Genomic DNA, 21,378 nt, shown 5'->3' on the forward strand with positions numbered 1-21,378 from the left:
TAATTTCTCGAATTTTCAATTCAATATTCTTAATTCTGTTTTTATTTTATTTTTCGTTTCTAGATCCAACAATTTAATTCTGCTATTGTTTTTATTTTTTTCAGAACGCAGTTGTCTTGGGCAAGACTCGCTTTGGGATATCACGAACAAGATATTTTGCAAGTCCAGTCCCTGAGGATTTGACCCTACTTCCCTTTTTCTATTCTTTTCATTATTTATTAGGGATAGGATATTTTTGGTGCTTTCAATGACCGCATCAAATTTTGGCGCCATGTTGGGGGCGCAACGTACTAATCTTGTTTTTGTTTCTTATGACCAGATCTCGCCCGGTACTCTTGCGTTCGATTCAGAAATTGAGAAGACTGCTAGAGCCAATCGCAAGAAGACAAAGTTACGAAAAAAGCAGTCAGCGGTGGTTGGAACTCAAAGTAATCCACTGCCAAAAATTGAAGTCGACGACGAAGCTAAGTCTAGGGTTAACGAAAATCCTACTCGAACACTTGAAAGCGAAAAAGTAGAAGTCGACTCACCAGAAGAAGTGCTTAACGCTAGGGTTAACGAAAACCCAAATTTAGCACACGAACCAATGGCTCAAACAATTCGGCAACTGGCCGAAGCTCCGACAGAACAACCACCATTGTGCATCGCATATCCTACTATGGATACTGATTTTGAGTTGAAGTCAGGTTTAATCCAGTTATTGCCAACTTTTCGTGGGTTACAAAATGAAAATCCCCACAAGCATCTGAAAGAATTTCATATGGTTTGTCTTAGCATGAAACCTCAGGGGGTAACTGAGGATCAGATTAAATTACGTGCTTTCCCTTTCTCCCTAGCAGATTCTGCTAAGGAATGGTTATTTTATTTACCCCCTGGATCTATTACAACTTGGGCTGATCTATCTCGTTTGTTTCTGAACAGGTTTTTTCCAGCATCTCGAGCAGCTGAGCTAAGAAGAAAGACCGTTGGAATAAGGCAAAAAGAAGCTGAGTCCCTTTATGATTATTGGGAGCGATTTAAGAAGTTGTGTGCAAGCTATCCACAACATGGTATAACGGAGCAATCTCTCCTCCAATACTTTTACGAATGTTTGAAGCCCATGGAGATGAATATGGTAGACGCTGCTAGTGGAGGAGCATTGGTCAACATGACTCCCCAACAAGCAATAGACTTGATCTCCACGATGGCTGCAAATTCTCAGCAGTTCCGAGCCAATACTGAACCTCCTAGAAGGGTTCACCAGCTAAGTAATTCAACCTTAGAGGATAAAGTTGATAGACTTACTAATATGATGAACTCTCTTATTGTAGAAAAAGCAAAGACAGCTCGGTTATGCGGAATATGTGCTACACCTGATCATGCAACTGATGTTTGTCCCAGTTTGTATGATGATACCACGACCCATCTGGATGCTGTGGGAAATTTCCCTGGGCCGCCACAAAGGCAATACGACCCCTACGCTAATACCTACAACCCAGGGTGGAGGGACCATCCTAACTTAAGTTATGGGGCTAATCTACGAAATAACCAGCCATACCAAAATCGGTTTCCGCAACAGCCGCAAGGTTCAGGTAATTTTCTAGAAACCATGGTCAATAAGTTAGCAGCTAATGTTCTTGATTTTCAGCAGCAAAATCTTAATTTCCAAAAGGAGATGAAGGATTTCCAACAGAAAACTGAGGCGTCTATCAGAGAGTTGACCACATCGATCGAGAAATTAAACTCTCAAGGGAAGCTGCCGTCACAAACAAAACCAAACCCTAGACAAAATGCAAATGCAGTGACGTTACGAAGCGAAAAGGTACTGGAATCGATTCCTGACAGGAATCTTGCCCAAGAAATTGCCCAAGAAAAACCCAAGAAAGATGAACAAGTCCGACCGAAGCCTCCATTGCCTAAAATTCAACCTCCATTTCCCGAACGATTCAACCAGTGTCGAAGAGGTAAAGAGGACAAGGAAATCCTTGAAACATTTAGGAATGTCGAGATCAATATTCCGCTGTTGGACGCCATCAAGCAAATACCACGGTATGCTAAATTTCTTAAAGAGCTTTGCACCAACAAGCGAAAATTAACAGGTAATGAAAGGGTGAATGTTGGTGAGAATGTATCCGCAATGTTACAATGAAAAATGCCGGCAAAATGCAAGGATAGGGGCATGTTTGCAATACCATGCAAAATAGGCCATCTAGGAATTAAGAAGGCTATGTGTGATCTAGGGGCTTCTATAAATGTAATGCCATATTCTATTTATGAATCACTTAACGCGGGTTTTTTGACAAAAACAGGTGTTATCATTCAATTGGCGGACAGGTCTGTTGTGCATCCAGAAGGAGTCCTTGAGGATGTTCTGGTAAAAGTTAACGAGCTTATTTTCCTGCAGATTTTATGTGATCAAAATGGAGGAGGATAGCACTCATGGATCTTCGATCTCTCATTGGTCGACTGCCTTTAGTACAAATAGTACTAAAATTGATGTTCGAAGTGGAACTCTCACGATGGAGTTTGATGGGGAGATCGTAAAGTTTAATGTCTACGACGCCATTAGCCATCCAAGCGAAATCTTGAGCGTAAATCGTATCGATATAATTGACTCTTTGGTGGAAGAAAATTTTCAGTCAATTTATGGAGATAATTCTGAACTTGATGAAATTGAATTTGTTAATGAGTTATTATCTCCAAATACTAAACTGTTACCTTCTGTTATACAGGAACCAGAGTTGGAGTTAGAACCCACAGGAAAGGCAAGGAAATTAGACATTCAAGAGTTAAAAGAAATTCGCAATGATGCCTACGAGAATGCTTGCATTTATAAAGACAAGACAAAGTTGTTTCACGATAAGAGAATAGATCAGAAGCATTTTTCGGTAGGACAAAAAGTTTTACTTTATAACTCCGTGTTATAGTTATTCTCGGGTAAGCTTCGATCACGATGGCAATGACATTTTATTGTTACTAAAATGTTCACACATGGAGCGATTGAAATAGAGAGTGAAGAATCTGGAAAGCGGTTCGTAGTCAATGGCCAGCGGTTGAAGCCATTTTACGAGAATTTTCAAGCCCACACGGTTAAGAAAATCTATTTGGAACCACCATAGAACCAATAACGGCGTCGAGCTAACGACGTTAAACAAGCGCTTGTTGGGAGGCAACCCAATTTTTATTTTATTTATTATTATTATTTTTCTTTACTTTATTTATTACTTTTTTATTTATTACTTATTTGGATATTAATCAATTTTTCTTCTTTTGCTTAGAAAAAAAAATGAAAGCAAACCGTTAAGCAACACTTAAAGCGCATTAAGGCCTGACTTGAAACCTTTGGCCAGCAACTGACCAAGCTCATTGCCATCATTTGTGATCACATGGGGAGTTTTTCTAAACTTTTCTACCTATTTATTTCTTTTCGTCCACATTGAGGACAATGTGCTTTCAGTAGGGGGAGGTACTCTTCGTTATTACTATCATTTTCTGCTGTGATTTTGGTTATTGTTGCTGTTGCTGTGATTATTTTTGGCTGGTGTTGCTGCTTGAGGCTTTATTTTGTCCATCTCCTGCCTCTTTTCATGCCCAAGATTTTTACCAAGAATTGCCTACTGTTTGACCTACAAGCATGATTCTTGTTTTCTGAGAAAATTACGAATTTTTCATAATTGATGCCATCTCCACTGTTTTATTTTTATTAGAGTAAAAATAATTGTGATTCATAAAGTTAACTTTATCTTGCTTTTCGTAAAATTGATCAAGTTTAAATACAAAGTGGACACTTAATATGTTTGCATGCTAAAATATGTTGATGACTATTAAGGTAATTACTGAAACTTATTTTTGACACTTGATTATTATTATTTTTTCTCTAAAGTCCTCATAAAAAAATTTATTATTAATGTCATTTAATGTTCCGTGGTTATGAGTGCAGCTTAAAAACGTGACTGACTGAGTAACCGGGGTAGGGTGCTTGGGTTGTCATCCTATTTCACGTCAAAAGGTTGTGTGACGTGTTAGTTAAAACTCCGCTAACCGGAATTAATTTTTAAGAACATGTTGGGCTGAGTAACCGGGGTGGGGTGCTTGGCTGTCATCTTTCTTCGCGTCAACAGGTTTGATGTGTTCTTAAGAAAAATTATAATAAATTAGGAGTTTGCTGGGCTGAGTAACCGGGGTGGGGTGCTTGGCTGTTATCTCTCTTCGCGTCAAAAGGTTCAGTATATTCCTAAAGCATAAAAAAAAACAAAAACAAACAAAAAAAAAGAAAGAAAAAAATAATTTGGGGACTAAAGGAGGAAACAAATAGGGTGTCTTGGTAGGTTTGGTAAATTACCTAATTTTCATTAAATAATTCAAGTTGATTCTAATTTTTGTGTGTATTAATTGAAAAACTTTTTCTGTTTTACTTAAAGCAAGCTTAGGGTTCTCTTTATTTTTCATATGCATTTTTGACTGATTTTTATAAAACTTTGGAGTTGTATTTCTTTTATGGCAGAATCTAACTTTCACAGTAGATAGGAACCATACTTGAGGGCAAACATGGACTAAGTAGGGGGGATTTGATAACACTCTAGAATAACGTATTTTTTTGTATTAATTATGTATTTATTCTGAGTATGATCCTGCTATTTATGATCTTTTATCTCATAGGGACTAAATTTGAGGCAAAAGTGAAATTAAGGGCCAAAAGCGTGAATTTAGAGATAAAATGGGCCAATGTGCGACACAAGGAAAAGTTGGTGCCAAAAGTGCAAGCATGGAGGACACAAGGGTTGAAATGCAAAAAGAAGAGATTTTATTTTATTAAATTCTATTTTAATTATATTAGGATAATTAATATTGAGATAATTATTAAGGATTATTTTTAGGATTTTATTTTATCTTTATTTATCTTCAATTAAATGTATTTATCTTTTAGGAATTTAAGTAGAATTAGAATATCTCCCCTAACACTATAAATAGGGGGTGAAGTGACTCAAAAGGGGATCTCATCTTTTTCTTTTTCTGTAAACACTCTCTCCCCAAAAGTCTAGGCTATTGTTCTTTTCATATTTCTTTTCAATAAAATCTTTATTTTTATTTTTTTATTTCCTTTTCTACCACAACCATGAGCCACTAAACCCATCTAGCCGAAGGTTGTCAAAAATCCCCAAAAAGGTTCTTGAGGCTTAGAATCCGTACTTAGCCTTTTCAATAAAAAGGTTATTTTATTTTATCGTTTCTCCGTACTACGGGGCTGACGCTTCTGTCCAAGTCCCTTAAGAAGTAAGTTTTTCAACATATGCAAAGGCGGCCTCTTTGTATGTTTTGAGAAGGTTGCACAATCGGTTCGTTAGCTTACTGCGTCAGAGGTTGGCGAGCCCAATAGACAAAATGGTGTGGGATTCGCCATTGAGAAGCGTTGATCTAGCATAAGACGATCTCACAGAAGCGATTGTTAGCTAGAGTCAGGTTCCATCAAATCGTAAGTCTAAATCATTGGAGCTAGTGGTCGTAGGCGTCCTCTTCCACTATAACTGGCTTATTTGGTTTGGGAAGGATCATCTAAAAGCCGAGGATTGAACCCAAGGCGGAACGAGACAACTGGAGGCTGGAATCTCCCATAAGAATTTTCTTTCTCTTAACTTTATTTTTAATTTCTCGAATTTTCAATTCAATATTCTTAATTCTGTTTTTATTTTATTTTTCGTTTCTAGATCCAACAATTTAATCTGCTATTGTTTTTATTTTTTCCAGGAACGCAGGTTGTCTTGGGCAAGACTCTGCCTGGGATATCACGGAACAAGATATTTTGCAAGTCCAGTCCCTGAGGATTTGACCCTACTTCCCTTTTACTATTCTTTTCATTATTTATTAGGGATAGGATATTTTTGGTGCTTTCAACGACCGCATCAGAGAGTTAAACTATACTTCATTTTCTATCAAATTAAGACCATCTCAAATATGCACAAGGACTTTGACAAATGTTGGTGAGGCAAATTCATCTTTTGCACAAGGTAACTTAATGACATTTACTCGAGCAGAATCAGAATATAAAATTGGTGAATTCACTCAAGGGTATGTCAAGTACATACCTATATCTAATGTTCATCAATTACATCCAGTTATAGATGTGGAGTATATTTGCTTTTCTAAACTCAAAATCAATACTTGATAATGAAGTTGCTTAAAAAATGTAAATAGTAATAATGTTTATCAGAAGATCAACAACAACAATAAGTAGAAAGGTTTGAGAGAAAAATCCATGAAAAGAATTAATATGGTCATTTCATGTGCCAAAGAATTCCTACAAAGTGCATTTATATGAAATAGAAACATTGGAAAATCAACATGTTTGCTGCTGGAATTAAGGTAAATTTCTCCAAAAAAGGGGAGATACAGAGTTGATACAAAGTTTAGAAAATCGTTCAAATAAGAGGTACATACAGTTTCAATTTTCACATCCCTACCTTGTGAATTTTCAAAAGCTCCAATAAACCAGTTATTAGTAACAATCAAATAAAGCAACAGAGATTAGGAACTAGTGAAAACCAGCAGATGACAATAAAAATGGCTATTTTTGTAAAACAGCCTCTTACAATATTAGTAACCCCTTGCTGATTCTCAAGAATGCTAGCATAGAAAAAATTATCAAAAAGGAATATGGAATCGGGTTATTACAATTAGCAGATAAAAAGCTCCCTCCCCGATTGAAAACAGAAAGGAAAGGCCATTAAAGCAGAGAAAGAAGTATACCGTCTCAGTGGTTCACGACTAATCCATTTATAGTGCAATATTTACATCACGATGGTTGTAGGAAACAACTTGCAAGTTTACTCTTATTATTATTTCTGTGGGAAACAACTATTTCTGTAATTTCAGTTCTCGTGCTACCTTCCGATCTTATTATTTCCCAGAGACTATCTGAAATCTGGCCAATCATTTTGTTCCTAATCATTATAAAAAATTGAAGTGTCACATTAACATCAACATTATTGACTACATGGAAACAACCAACAAGAACTTATAGCTGGTGAAGCATATGTGAAGATTAAGTGAAAAATCTAACATACTCTTGAATAGCTAACAGAACTCTAAGTTGATATTCTTCTCACAGACTGCTCCCAATTTATACTTATATCCATATCTTATTATTCCCAATGCTGAAATTTCTAATAACCAGATTTCGCATAAATAAAACACACCATAAAGAAATATGCAAGCATTTTATTCGGGAACATGCATTATTTCAACTAAGAAATCCAATATGGATTCTTAATTTTCACTCTTATATGCATATATACACATATAAATGAAGTTCTTAAGTTTAAAGTCATAAATAACTTTGACAACAAGGTCCACTTACCAAACCTCATCATGTATGGCATTTGATAGTTGCCTTACTTTCATGTTTTCGAGCCAAGACGGTTAAGTCTTTGATCGCTTCACAATTTGAAATGATGTTGTTGTGTAATTCTAAGGTAAATTTATTGCTTTATTCAGAACATATTATAAAGGGACACTGTAAGAATGCCGCTATTTTCTTCATATTCATTTAAAGTAATAAATATACGAAGGTTGCATTCGGCGTGTTCTTGAGTTGACAGAGTCATTCTTTGAATCCATTAGGAAAGAAAACAAGTATAAAATACATAGCTCGAGCTGAACAACTGCTTTTATCTAAACAAGTTGAATCAAGCTAATTGGCTTGTTTTCGAAAAGCATAGGCTGATAATCGATATACAATAATCACATTTGTCAACAATCTATAGCAGCAAAGCAACTTAATCAAACATGGCCTTGGATTTGAAATTAATAAATTATACCCAGATATAATAATCAAATTAAATTCCATGAAAATACCCAAAACTCAAAATCAAGACAAAACTCATTCAAGCAACCAAATCACAGACAACAAGCATCCATGATTTCCAGGTTACCCAAAAGTTCAGCATTCTAAAACTTTTACCTTAATCCTAGAGAAAATATATAAAATCTAAAAAAGTAGATAATATTGGTGATTAAAAAAAGAAGAAGAAAGAACGTACGTTGTCCTTGAGCTTGAGGATGATTTTGAGACGGAGCTTGTCGAAGTCACCATCGTCCTTGAGCTTTGCAATTACCTCTTCTTTCCTAATCTTCTTGTTTTCTTCTCCCACCGGTTGCTTTGCATTCAATCTGTTGGAAAAAGATACCTTTCTCTTTTTATGTTTCTATTAACAGGGAAAGGGGAAGAACGTAAGAAGGAAAAATCATAAAGTTTCTTTTATGTTTCATTTTTGTTCCTAATAAAATGAAGAAAAGAAACGTAGGAGAAGATGAAGCTGAGGGCAGAAAAGTTTCTAACTACCTAAACGTAAGAAGGAAAAATCATAAAGAAGGAAAAAAATTACCTCCGCAATTTGGAAAAGAAGGAAACGTAGGAGAAGATGAAGCTGAGGGCAGAAAATGGAAAATAGGAAAGAAACGGCGCATGGAATCCCTATTCAGCGTTGAAGGGAATGAATGGCTATTACAGTCGATGGGTGTAATAGCGCCTGAATGGAATTAGGCTGTAATGATATTACAGCCAACCAAACTAACGTTTGGTGGTGGGCCAATTGAATAGGCAAGGAATGGAATGACTATTCATGCCAACCAAACATGCTGTAAACCTATTGAGAGGAATTGGTCGATCTTTGATACATCAAAAAAAATTTTAAAGTCAGTAGTCTAAAAAAATATTTTATAAACCTTTCTTACCACATCATCTATGATCTCTATCAATTAAAAATAAATATATCATATATACAATTAATAAGAAAATATCATAAATGATGTGAAAAAAAGATAATATATTTATTTTTAGTTGATAGTTACAATAAATAATATAATAAAGAGTGTTGATAAAATAATTTTTCAAAAGTAATCTCCAACATTATTCAAAATGTTTATCATTATGGTGACACTGATAGCCTAGATTTGTTAAAAGTTTAATGTATAGATTTTCATTGTAAAAGGTACAAACAAGCAAATCTACTTTTGAAATATTAAATTTTATTTAAAGAATAAATATTATTTTAGAAGTACTAAAACATAAATTTACATTTTTAAATATATACGTTTTAAATATTAAAAAAATTAAATTTGTTACTTTAATTTTTTTAGGTAAATCAGATTGGGCTTTATTATATATATAAAAAAATAAAAATGTGATAAACACCAAGTTCAACAGTAGCCGAACATAAAACAACCGACGACCCAAATATAGGCCCAAAACCTACCCAAAACTAATAACAGAAAGGAAAAATAATGAGAAAAAATAAAGAAATACTAAAAGATGCACCACTGTTTCGTTGCCCAATCAGAAATCTTCTAGATGCTCGTCCCAACAACAACTAATCATTCTCCATTTTCAGTCGGTTTCATTCTCAGAAAAAAGCCTGTCTTCCCCAAAACTACATAGAATACAACTTTCCTCCCAAAAGACTTCCAAAACAGTACGCCCTTCTTTAATCTGGTTCCCTTGTCTTCTCCGTAGCAAAACGACTTCTCGCAAAGGACAAAACACTCCCCACCAGGTAAAACTCCTCACTCCTTTTCAAAGATTCTGTTGCAAAAGTATGGGCTAGTCCATTAGTAGATCTAGGAACATGCTTGAAAGTGATTGCTTGAAAACATTTTTTTCGTTGATGAATATCCTAAATGTAAGCCCCTATATGTGATTTATCTGGATATTGTGATTGACATTTCTTAATAATGGTTAATGCATCTCCCTCAACTTCTATGTTTGACTTAAAAATTTTAAGTATGGAGTAGTGCTTAAAGTTTTTATTAGACACATATTTGGCACGAATTCAAACCGTACTAACCCATCGTTTACTTTTAAATTTGTATTAAAAAAATTCAAGTATGACCTTTTTTCTAAATATTGTAAATAAAAAATGAATTATGAAATTAGATTATTTTTATCATTTCCATTTGTTGAAATTGTATAGGAATAAAATTTTTAAAATGATATGTGGAGTTATGCCTCGCATTTTGGGCTAAACAGCGTGTGATGTCGCAATAAGGAAGAGTTCTTCATCCCATCACGACAAGAAGAAAACCCTCGTCCCAACGACGTGATCCTCCTTCGTCCCGATGACACGATGCCATGTCTCGACATAGTGACGTGCAAATCAAGTTTTTCGACTTTCTTCTCCCAATTAAACTTTGTTTTTAGTTTACTCACTTAAATTCTGATTATTCTAGGGTTGTTGTTGACATATATGCTACGAATTTCAGCCTATAAATAGGCATTAGTTACTCTAGGTCTATACACAACAAAAATATCCAGATTGAGAGAAATCTGTTTTTTATTTTGAAGGGTTTTGTTTTTGGGCTTCGAATTTTCTTTTAATTCTCTCCATCTACTCTCCTTTATTATAATAAAATCTCATTTTGCCTGTGTTTTTTATTCTTATTTGAGGATTTTTTCCACGTAAAATTTACATGTTCGATCATTTCAATTTTACTTTATTTGCTTGTCCATTGCATAACAAGGATTAATTCCCAACATGATAATTTAAAAAATAATGACTAATTTTAAAATAGTAAATTATTTTAAAAATATATTTTTAAATCTTTAAAGAATTAGAATATTTAACCAACATTAACTTTTAGAAAAAAACCTTTGATTATAATTTGTTAAATTTATCTTAACTTGAATGGAGCGATAGTTAAAGTTCTTGTTAAACACTTATTGAGCATAGGTTCAATCGTGTTACCGTCATTTTCTATTCCTATTATTTTATAAAATTTATAAGATAAAATTTAAAAATATAATCCATTGAAAACAAAAAACAAACTAGTGAACAAAATATGATCCTTCCTTTCCTTTTTTTCACAGAAAAACTCCTAGGTGCTCAATTTTTCAATCCAAATCTTTGCTTTGTCAATGTTGTTCTTTGAGTTGATTATTAATCTTTGTTTTTCCAATTGGATTCTCTAAATTTTCTTTTATTTTTAATTTAAATTTCTTAACCATTATTTTTATACACAATTTTGTAGTTTTTGTTTTGTTGCTCTATTTTCTCTAAAAGGAATAATGATTTTAGCTCTAAATTTCTAATCATGTTTTGGCGTACATATGAGAATTGTTAGGTAAAGAAACCATCAAATATATTATGAGCTATTTTCAAAGGGTTTTATCATAATAGAACAATTTGAGACTTGACTTTTTGTGCACCATAATGGTGCAATGGATCTATTGGAGGCTCTTGGTAAGGGTTTCTTGATTGACCAAAGTTTATCGTTAAGTTGGTTTGATGATAACAGGGCTAGAATGCAGTTTTTAGTGGTTTGATAAATGTGATATATCCTTGATTTGTCTCTGAATTCTTCTAGTGTTGTGGATATGTTGGTTTGCCTTCCTCCGCTTTTAGGATTATTCTACAGACATTTGTGCATTAATTTGTAGTGTCTTATTTGTGGCTTGTACTATATATGTACTATGCATTTATTTTTTTTGCTATTCATGGTTACTAATGATAATATTTTATTCAAAAAAGTAAATAAAATAACTTTAGATGTTATATTTTTTAACAAATGAAATAAATTTTAAATATTTTTAATTTTAATTTATGAAATGAAATATTTTTGAAAATATATTTCGAATGATATATTAATTGAATATAATTTTAGATATTTTAATATTATAAGAATTATTATTTTAAAAATAAATTTAAATATTATTTTCTAAACAAATCTTGTTAAAAATAAGTGAGCACTTTTGTCAATGACATATTTTAGGTTAGGAATGCATTTAATATTTTCAAAGTTAAAAGTGCCACATTGATAAATTTATTAAACATATAAAAGCGTTCATAAAATTGATAAATAAATTTAATTTAATCCCTAAATTTTCTTTTTTCTTAATTAATCTTAAAATTTGATAATTTATTTTTTCAAATTGGTCTTTGTAAGACGTAATACTCTAAAATCGTGTCAATGTATCACCTAAAAATTAAAAATATAAATGAAATATCGGAGTACCACGACATCATATCTTAAATTTTTAACAGAATCTAAGTATCGGGCCAAATTTGAAAATTTTGTCAAGTAGAGAAACTAAAATGGACCCAAAAAAATTTAGGGACCGAGAAAAATTTTCAAGTTTATCCCATTATCAAACTTCATTGGTTACTTACGATATTATCCAAAAAAAAAATTAAAATTTTGGGTTACAAAGCCCAATACCCCTATGGTCCAAAAAACAGAAAAAAGGGAAAATAATTAATAATAAAATGGGGAAATGGGAAAACACAGGATCCGACATCCGAGACTTGGCGTTTGACTAAATTAGTTGTAAACGGCATGCCGTTAATAACGTCGAATGATTCGTGCTCTTCTTCCGTAGAATCTGGCTCCATGGATTTGTATCTATCAACGAGTTTCAATGCTGTAAGGATACTGATTTTATATTCTTATACATTGCAGTATTGCTTCTTTTTTTAATCCACTTGGATTAATTTAATAATTAGTACGAATAACTTCTGGTATGATTATTTTGTTGGCAATTTGTGTTTGTGTTTGTTTTTGTTATATAAAAGATTCACTGTAATTTATTTTTGGATAAGAAGTCGAAATTTATTCGTTGTTTATCGAATTTGTTAAAGCTTAAAAAGAAAATGCCGATCTTAGTGTTTTTCATGACGCGTCTAAGGAACTCGATTTTGAGAAACAAAAAAAAAAAGGAATTATGATTGGTGATGTGAGAAATTTGATTGACAATGCGGGATGGAGTTTTCATTTTCCCGTTATTTGTACATTCAGAATTGCAGATTTGTTTGGTAAAATATTTGCTAAAGAGACAACGAAGCACGTTCGATGATAGGAAGTGTATTTAGTTTTTGTTTTTTGTTTGAACTTTATATGTGCCATCATTTCACTGATAAAGACTAAAAATGAAAATTCAGATCATTGAATTGAATGCTTGTCTCGAGGCATCTAGAGAACTAGACTTTTAGGATATGGAATAGAGAAAGAGAATTTATGTTTGAAAATGAACATTGCCATCATATCATGATTTCGTACTTGAGAATGACAGATTTGTTTGATAACGAATTTTTTTTTTGTTCATTGTTTGATAACAATTTGTTCATGAGATAATAAATCAAGTTGATTTTAGGAAGTACATTTCCTCTTTCTGTTTTCTTTGAAATTTTATCTGATATTTGTGGAATTTTTTCTATATGAAGATCAATTTTATAATGCCTCATCATTTTACTGATAAAGACTAAAAAAAATTGTGATCTTTGAATTCAATCTTTCTAAAAGGCTAAATTTCTGAGACGTGAAATAAAAAGAGAAATTATGATAATGTAGTGGAAATGCTCTTTTTATCACGATTTGGTACATCATAATGGCAGCTTGTTTGATAACAGTTTGTTCATGAGATAATAAAGCAAGTTGATTTAGAGAGTGTATTTGCTCTCTCTGTTTTCTTTGAATTTTATCAAATATTCAATGGATTTCGACTGTGCAGGTTCTGCAGATAGCTTCCTTCTATACTATCTGAAATTCGAATCAAGGAGAGCGTCACTTGCATGTTCATCTGTTTCTATAAATGTTTGTGCTTCTCACTTTACATGCTTTATCAATATTTCTTGCATTTTTCATTGCCAACAACATTTAATTGATTTAATTTACACGTTGTAATGATTCATACCAGACTGTAATTTACTTTATACAATACTTTTACTGATGAATTATTTGATTGTTCTAGTGTGAAGGAACTTGTCTTATTACCCACGTTTCCTTCAAAGAGTTTGTCTTTTGGTACAAGTTTTCTTATCTATAGCTTTTCTAAGACATGAGCAAGCACTGCCGTTTGTCAATGGAATATTTGGCCCATCTAAAATCAACTTTTCATATTCATTTGAGTTATTCGAATAATTATAAAAGGTCACAAGTATGATATATATATTTAAACATGTTTGAATTTCTACAGTTGTATAAATAGCCTTATAAGATCTAGATATCCTGGTTTATCATTTTTATTCAACCAAAAGCTTTTGATTGTTTCAAAAATTGAAAGGTATTTCATTGCCGTACCAAGTCTGGAAAACCAGATTACAGCAAAAGGTGTCCAACAGATGAAAATCATAGATCACGGTGATTAATCTTGAGGTTTGTGATAGTTCTGTAAATAGGAATTCATAACACAAGACTGATTATTCCTTTTTTCCCATGCTCTTTACATAATTAGGGTCCTGATTTGAAGTCTCCCTTTGCGTGGATACAAAGACATGCACTTTTGTTATATGAATGCAATATCTAAACGTATATGCCGACATTAGATTGCTACAACATTGAAAGTTGTTGATGCTGTCATGATGTTTAGGAAAGCTGGGTAGGTCTGAAATGGACAGGACAGAAGGCTACTTGGGGCATTTGAGTAAGTAAAGGGAAAAGGCAAACCTGGTAATATTAATGGATAATTTTGTTTCTCTTTCCAAATTCGTCTGTTGGTGCTCAAAGGTTCATTCACATTAATGTGGATTAGCAATTTAATTCGGATAGTTTGAAGGGTCATTTTCTGTTTTTGGGCAAGAAATTTTTTGTTATAATAATTTTTCAACAATGACGTGATATACTTAAATAATCAAACCTAATGGGATTATCCCTTAACAATGGGATGATGTTGGTTGATAAGTGTGGCTATAGTTGCAATGGATTATGATAAAACTTGCAATATTTAAATTATTAAAACCTAACTGTATGTTTTTTTTTTTTGTTCAAAGGGGATGAAGCCAGTTGAAAAGTATGGCTATACTGGCTATAGGAGTAGATCGATTGAGAATTCTCAAACTGTCAGTATCATTCTTATAATGAACTTCCTCGCCATTTATTTCTGTGATTACTCTAAATGGGAGTTGGGGCTTTCATAATGCAGTGTTATTAGCAATCAATACAACATTTCTGTGGATATCATACACATTATTAGAATTTCTGGTGAAATATGCAGGCAGTTATTTTCCTGGATTCAGAAGTGATACCATGCTCATGGCTGTGATGATAATTAAAAAGTTAATCAACATCTTGAGTTTTACCCTCCCATTTTGTAATAATGTTGGTCTCGAAAATTTATCCATAGTCAATATTTCTGTTGTGATAAGCAGTTTATCTAAACATAGTGCCAGTATGTGATCGAGCAGCAGGTGGCACACATGTGTTTGTGAATGATTATGAGGATGGAAATGTTTTAATCCAAACTTATGGTCATGATTTTGATGGTTCCATGTGAATAAATGTACACCTGTAGCAGTATGATTGACTAATGATTTTAATAGGATCCACTGTAACAGATCATGGCATGGTGTTGCTATGATTTGGTGACTGGCAACTGATAGTTGTGTTACTTATCATGTTTTTTATAAGATGGCCCTGTTTAAGGGATGAAGATGGTTACATTATATTGGGTATAATGAGAAGATGGTTGAAGTAAGATTATATAATAACCTGTTACTTTTTCAGATATGTATGTATGTATGTATGTATGTATGTATGTATGTATGATCTTTTACTGGTATTCTTTTGGGTTCATCTCAACTAGGTAGAAAGTACTTTTTGTTGATTAAAATTATACTTGCCGCACAGGTGTATAACATGTGTGATACCGTCCTACTTTCATGTGGTCCCTCAGCTGTTTGTTCTGAACTTGCACTGTTATGCAATGTGCTTTGTCCTTGGAGATAATTGATTGAACCTATGTTATCCGGATATAGGTAAATCTTTGACATGAGTATAACAAAATTACCATATGTTTGGAGTATCATATCTTATACAGCATACTCATGTCCATATGTGCCTTTAATATTAGGTAGTCGGCACAGATACCTTACTGGAAAATAAGAAGTCTTATGTTTTTGGTACTGTTATTTTGCCTTTTGACTCTGCTTTTTCATTTTTCCAGAAAAAGTCTTATTGTTTCAGATGGTTTTACCTCAAATTTCGAGGTTTACAATTTGTTTTTGAACACTGTAGTTTGCATTTTTACTTTTGTCTGTTCGTGATCTCTACAACCTTTGAGAAATTTGATATGTTTTTTTCTTACCAAAGCGTCAAAGTATTCTGATCTTTCTCGGTTTCTCTAGTCGTTTGCAAATTGTATTCGAGCATTCCTTCCATCGTACTGACGTTCCTATAGGGTATCATTTACTGATATGAGTTTTGAAAAAAAAAAAAAATCATAGAATCGTGTTTTCTTAAGCAACTAACATTGATTGAAGGGAAAGCTGGTTGGAACTGAGGGGACTAATATTTTGTATCGGTGCTTACTGCATTGCTTTTGTTTCTTAGGTCATTCCAGTAAGACTGCCCTCATTCGTAAGCAGATTCGGGCCTAATCAGGCATTGGGGCCACCGCCAAAGTCACCGGGGCTTCAAAGTTGAAAGACATATAGGTAAGCTTATTTGCATACCATTACAAGCCTGGCTGTAACGTACTTTATTCTATATAGGGCTCTACCTTCCACACTAGTCACCGATATAAGGATAGTATGAGCCCTTCAGCCAAGGGCACCTCTGATTTCTCAGACGACCATGAATAGACACGTGGGCTATAGTATGCCCACTTCTGCAGATTGCCACGTGAAATCATCAGTATGCACATGTTACACATGTCTCATATTCAGTTGATGGTGGTGCCTTGAAAACTTCCCATATGTCCTGTTAATATCCCTATTTATTACTAGTTAAAACTTGTATAAAGAGGCAAAGAGCAGTGGTAGAACAAGATGGTTCGGTTGGTTGGATCGATTAGATTAGGAATTTATCAATATATTAGTTTGAATAAAGGGATTGAATCGATTTTTGAGTGAATCGTTTAAAACTAGTAAAAAATTAGAAATAAGACAAAAATTGATGATTGAACCTGTTTATAAATTATTAAAATATTTTTATAAATTTTAAATTGTTTATTTAATTATTATTGGATCGATAGTCGAATTGATTGCAATGAGAATCAATAGTCTAATCAATTTGACCATCGACCCGATTTTTAAAATATTGTCAAAGGTTTTTAGAGGTGAGTTTGAAATGATACAATTTGGTTCTCCATGTTATACCTTATTCTAAATAACTAATAACAATAAAAAGTTTAGTTAGTTAATGTGATGTTTTTCTAAAAGAAAAGGTAAAATTATGATTATCAAAATCATCATTATTTACTAATTTTTCATTTTAAGAAAAAATCCAGGATTCGATCCTTTAAAAGAAATTTATACATCAAAACATTAATGAAAATTTCTAAAAGTGTTAATGATTTGTACTGAGATATAACATTAGTAAATAAGGAACAATTAAATCAAATTAAAGTTAAGAATTAATTGGATAAAGATGGCTGAGTTGATTAAATATTTAATAAAAAAACAAGGAAGTGCTTATATTGGGGAATTTTTTCCCCATTAATATATTTTTATTATAATTGATAATATACATACATATTTTAAAGAAAATTTAACAGTTACTAGCTGCAAAAATAACAAGAAGTTAATAATTATAGTATAAATCCAGGTGAAAGATGAGATGATTGTAGAAACCCCAGATGAAAAATAGCAGGGTTTTGTTAGGGAGCAGAAAAGTTGTGGTTGCTGCATTGGTGGATGGGCTTCTTTCCCAAATTTATAACTTAAGGGCACATGTTTTAAGAAGGACAGCTGGATTGTTTCCAAAATCTGGCAGGGAGTCCTTGTTGAGGGACTGGGAATGGGCCATATTGGATCCCACTTTCAGAACCCACCACCTCCCACCTGCAAATAAAAGATAACCACACGCCCAATTAGAAAGGGACTAGTCTAAATTCTTTTAGCAACTAAACATAAACTTCTTGATTAGGTTAGAAATGGCAATGGATACTAAACGAAACAGATTTCCGTATTTGGTCTGTTCTTTTGTGAATTCAGATAGAATATTAAATTTACTATTTGCAGTGGGTTTGAATATCTATTATTTTATTGCTTTAATTTTTGTATTTCGGATATTCAAATATGTTATCTTCATCTACTTCATTTTGCATATATCCAAATTCAATATATCTTCACATATCTAGCTATTATTTAAAATTATTTCTTTAGTCTTTTAAAAAAAAATTTTTAAGTGAATTTCTGCAACAATCCTTCTCCCTTATTTTGTAACACTAGAATTCATAGTGAAATATACCTGAATTTTGTTACTAGATGATGGATCAAAATGAGAGCCTCCAGCTTGGCTAGCTCGTTGCCTGGACAAGCATGAACACCGTTGCCAAACGGCATGAAGGTATTTGGTTTTGGAGCTACCTGCTTAAATCCATTTCCAGAAAAGCAAAAATAGTAAGTTCCGATTGTGCTGCTTGTATGTGTACATATGTCTATTTGTCAGTGTAGTAAAACTGGTAGAAAATTGTTATAATCTTCATAAGCAAAACAGTAACCACCTCAAATCTAGATGGATCAAAATCATGAGGATCAGAAAAGAATTCTGGATTATGATGAATATTCCTGAACAATGGCATCACTTTCCAACCCTTGGGTATTAGGTATCCTGTACATTTAAAAGTTGAAACAACAGTAATTAATTAAAACCCCTTTAAACCAAATAAATATAAAAGAATATTCCAGTTAAGCCTTTAATTTATTTACCCTTATACTCCACATCAACTACTGCTTCCCTGAATGTGAAAGATATGATGCTTGCCATCCTCAAACCCTCTAGTAAAACCTGAAATTTCCCAAAAGATTAGAGGTTTCTTGAAAATTTTCTTTTCTTGAAACAAACATTTATGACTTTGAAACACAGTTCATACCCTATATGTAAGAGTCATTTTCCTTGTCTGTGCCCATGTTAGACGCTCCTTCCCTCCATTGTTCGACTCATATATCGCCTTTTGCTCTGCCTGCAATGATTTTGAGAACCATGAAGTGAGAAAAAAAAAATTCAATTCTCGGATGATAAATTTGTTAAGTAGTCTTGAATTGTCATGCTAGAATGATTTACCTTAACTGCTTCTAGAAGCTTGGGGTCATCATGGAGGAATTTGAGAATCCATGTTATAAAACTGGCTGTAGTGTCCTGTGCAGCAAAAAGTATCCCAATGACGTTATCAGCAATTTGATCTTCAGTCAAAGTTTCCCCCTTTTCATCTTTGAAGTTCAACAGATGGCCCAAAAGATCCTTTTCTACCAGCCTTTTCTCCTTTCTCTCACGAATTATTTCACTTAGAATCTGATTCAGCCTTTTCCTTGCCTTTGAATAAGGGGAAAAAAACAAAAAAGTTAATAAATCAGACTTGCATCCATGTGATCACATACATACATACATACATACATACATACATACATACATACATACATACATACATACATGAACATATGTTTCTATGATAAGGAGAAATGACATGTTCTTACCTGGAGTGCTTTGTGATGTGCACTCCCAGGAATTTTTGTAGGAAAAGAGTTGTAACCTTTATCCACTATCCTGTAGTTCTCCTCCAACTTCTCCTTGTAGCCTCCATCTAAGTGACCAAATATGGAAAGAATGCCGACGTCGAAAGAGAACTGTAGAGAGTCAAGGAAATCCACATGTTAGAAAATCATGATCCAACACCTAAGTGGAATTCACATGACATTGAAACATGTCAAAAAGCCAGCTTCAATAAAAAGAAAAACAAAATTCTAAAGGGATTCCAATGTAGGAAAAGTGAAGAGTACTATAGGACAACAAAACCAGACAAGTCCTCCATTAAGTAATTTAGGTAAGTCAAAGGAGAGAAAGAAAACCCTTTAAACACATTAGAAACATGTTTAAAGATGTGGTCTAATCAAATCTTGTCTTTTAAACACATACATGTGCATATATTTATATACCTTCTTCATCTCATAAAAGGTGTTTATAACTTGTCCAGAGGCAGCCCATGAGTCCAAGGCAGAAAGAGCTATGTGTTCAATATCAGGAATTAGCTTCCTGATGGTATCAGGTGCTAGTGAGTATTGAACCAACTTCCTTAGCCGAGTGTGGTATTCACCCTGGTGAAAGAAGAGCGCCCAAGGGCCAATCATCATCTCCTTGCTTTTGGGGTAAGTTGGTTTGAACAAGTGAGCATGAGTCACCAGCACGAACCTCGCGGCTTCAGGGCTAGCCAACATGACACAAGGACAACCGAGTATTTGCGTTTTGAATATTTCTCCGTATCTGAACATCACAAAGGAAACAAACAATGGCAGCACCATCCAAGTTCAGTATACTAGACAAAGGGAAATTGAACAGCAACAATAACAACAAGAATGCCAGGTAAGAAACAGCAATAACCTTTTCTGTTTTGTAAGAAAGAAGATATTTGGGTCTTGAGAGTAAAGTTGAAGAGTTTCTCCAATATATGGCCAACCCATTGAACCTGGTGGAAGCTTATACCTTTCTATAGGAAACCCTCTTTTTTGCTTCCTAAGAAATGGATATGAAAGAAGAGTTGAGAGAAAGAGAATCACGTATAGTATAATAAAAACAATAGTTTCCATTGCAAAAAAAGAAATAATGTAGTCTCTCCCCCCCTCTATTTCTCTCCCCTTGTCTTATCCTTTCCTTAATTTCTCTCTTTAGCCAATGAGAATTTGATGTTGCAGCTAGAAATAGGTTATAGGAAAATAAAAATCGAAGGCTTAGTGAAAATGGTGCACAATGCTTTTGGCTTTGAGGTTGAGAAGGTGAGGGGGTTTGGGGGTTTATATAGAGTTGGCATATATGTATGGCTAAAGTTTGGTAGGGACAAATTAATTACCTGTGGTTGCTCTATATAACTAGGCTTTTACTAGTTTGATTTGTTATAGTGACCATTGTATATATTACTAACAAGCTCTAGCTAGTTATTTACCGTAATCACCTCATTTTTCAAGTTGAAAAAGAAAGACTCCTAGAAATTACTCAAATGGAATTGACATATGAATTCACCCTCCAAAAAATATTTGATCATTGATGTATAGATAGAGTAATTATATACCTAAAACTACATAAACGGATGTTGTATAAGTTCATAAACGGTCAATGAGTTATATTATAACACCCATCAGTAAATTAATTAATACTTTTGAAAATAAATATAATTATTATATATTTTTTAATACGTGGCATCTTGTGATTCATAGATAGGTTATTATGATTATACAAAGTTAGTGCATTACAAATCCATAATATATTGCTTTTTATTAATTTTTTTAATGAAGCATTTGCTGTAACTTTGGCTGGCTTTCTTGAGCACTTCTTAACAGCTCTTTGTATTTCATTTGTAGAGTCTGTTTTGATTCACAGAGAATGGAATTTATCTTTTGTCACTTTAAAATTTTTATTTTTATTTGCAAGATAATATCATGTAATTGACTGATCATATAAATTTTTATACCAAAAATAAATCAAATA

The 21,378-nt window shown here is 33.2% G+C and overlaps 1 protein-coding gene and 2 long non-coding RNA genes across 11 annotated transcripts; 2 read left to right on the forward strand and 1 right to left on the reverse strand.

Annotated features, from left to right (window-relative positions):
* Window positions 1–9,141: 9,141 nt before the first annotated feature.
* Window positions 9,142–10,411, forward strand: LOC128036068 (uncharacterized). Its single transcript, XR_008192920.1, has 2 exons — window positions 9,142–9,527; window positions 9,945–10,411. It is a non-coding gene; the product is annotated as an uncharacterized LOC128036068 (long non-coding RNA).
* A 1,852-nt stretch (window positions 10,412–12,263) lies between these two features.
* LOC105783665 (uncharacterized) lies at window positions 12,264–20,519 on the forward strand. Of its 8 annotated transcripts, none has more exons than XR_001130164.2 (7): window positions 12,264–12,390; window positions 13,475–14,386; window positions 14,733–14,801; window positions 15,589–15,716; window positions 16,291–16,394; window positions 18,168–18,302; window positions 19,874–20,519. It is a non-coding gene; the product is annotated as an uncharacterized LOC105783665 (long non-coding RNA). The 8 variants fall into 8 exon arrangements; XR_008192975.1 differs by having other exon boundaries at window positions 13,475–13,557; window positions 14,027–14,103; window positions 14,198–15,716; XR_008192973.1 differs by having other exon boundaries at window positions 13,475–14,801.
* LOC105783663 (abscisic acid 8'-hydroxylase 4) lies at window positions 17,373–20,483 on the reverse strand. 2 transcript variants are annotated; one of them, XM_012609245.2, is made up of 9 exons: window positions 20,278–20,483; window positions 19,836–20,160; window positions 19,377–19,526; window positions 18,967–19,215; window positions 18,776–18,865; window positions 18,612–18,690; window positions 18,407–18,513; window positions 18,151–18,269; window positions 17,373–17,741 (listed from the first exon to the last, which is right to left on the reverse strand). In XM_012609245.2, the coding sequence occupies exons 1-9, from the start codon at window positions 20,481–20,483 to the stop codon at window positions 17,636–17,638; spliced, it is 1,431 nt and encodes a 476-aa protein (XP_012464699.1). In that variant the 3' UTR covers window positions 17,373–17,635. The 2 variants fall into 2 exon arrangements, with proteins under 2 accessions (XP_012464699.1, XP_012464698.1); XM_012609244.2 differs by having other exon boundaries at window positions 18,151–18,272.
* Window positions 20,520–21,378: the final 859 nt, after the last annotated feature.

This window comes from Gossypium raimondii, chromosome 13 (assembly GCF_025698545.1).
Source record: "Gossypium raimondii isolate GPD5lz chromosome 13, ASM2569854v1, whole genome shotgun sequence".
In the NCBI taxonomy this organism is placed as follows: Eukaryota; Viridiplantae; Streptophyta; class Magnoliopsida; order Malvales; family Malvaceae; genus Gossypium; species Gossypium raimondii.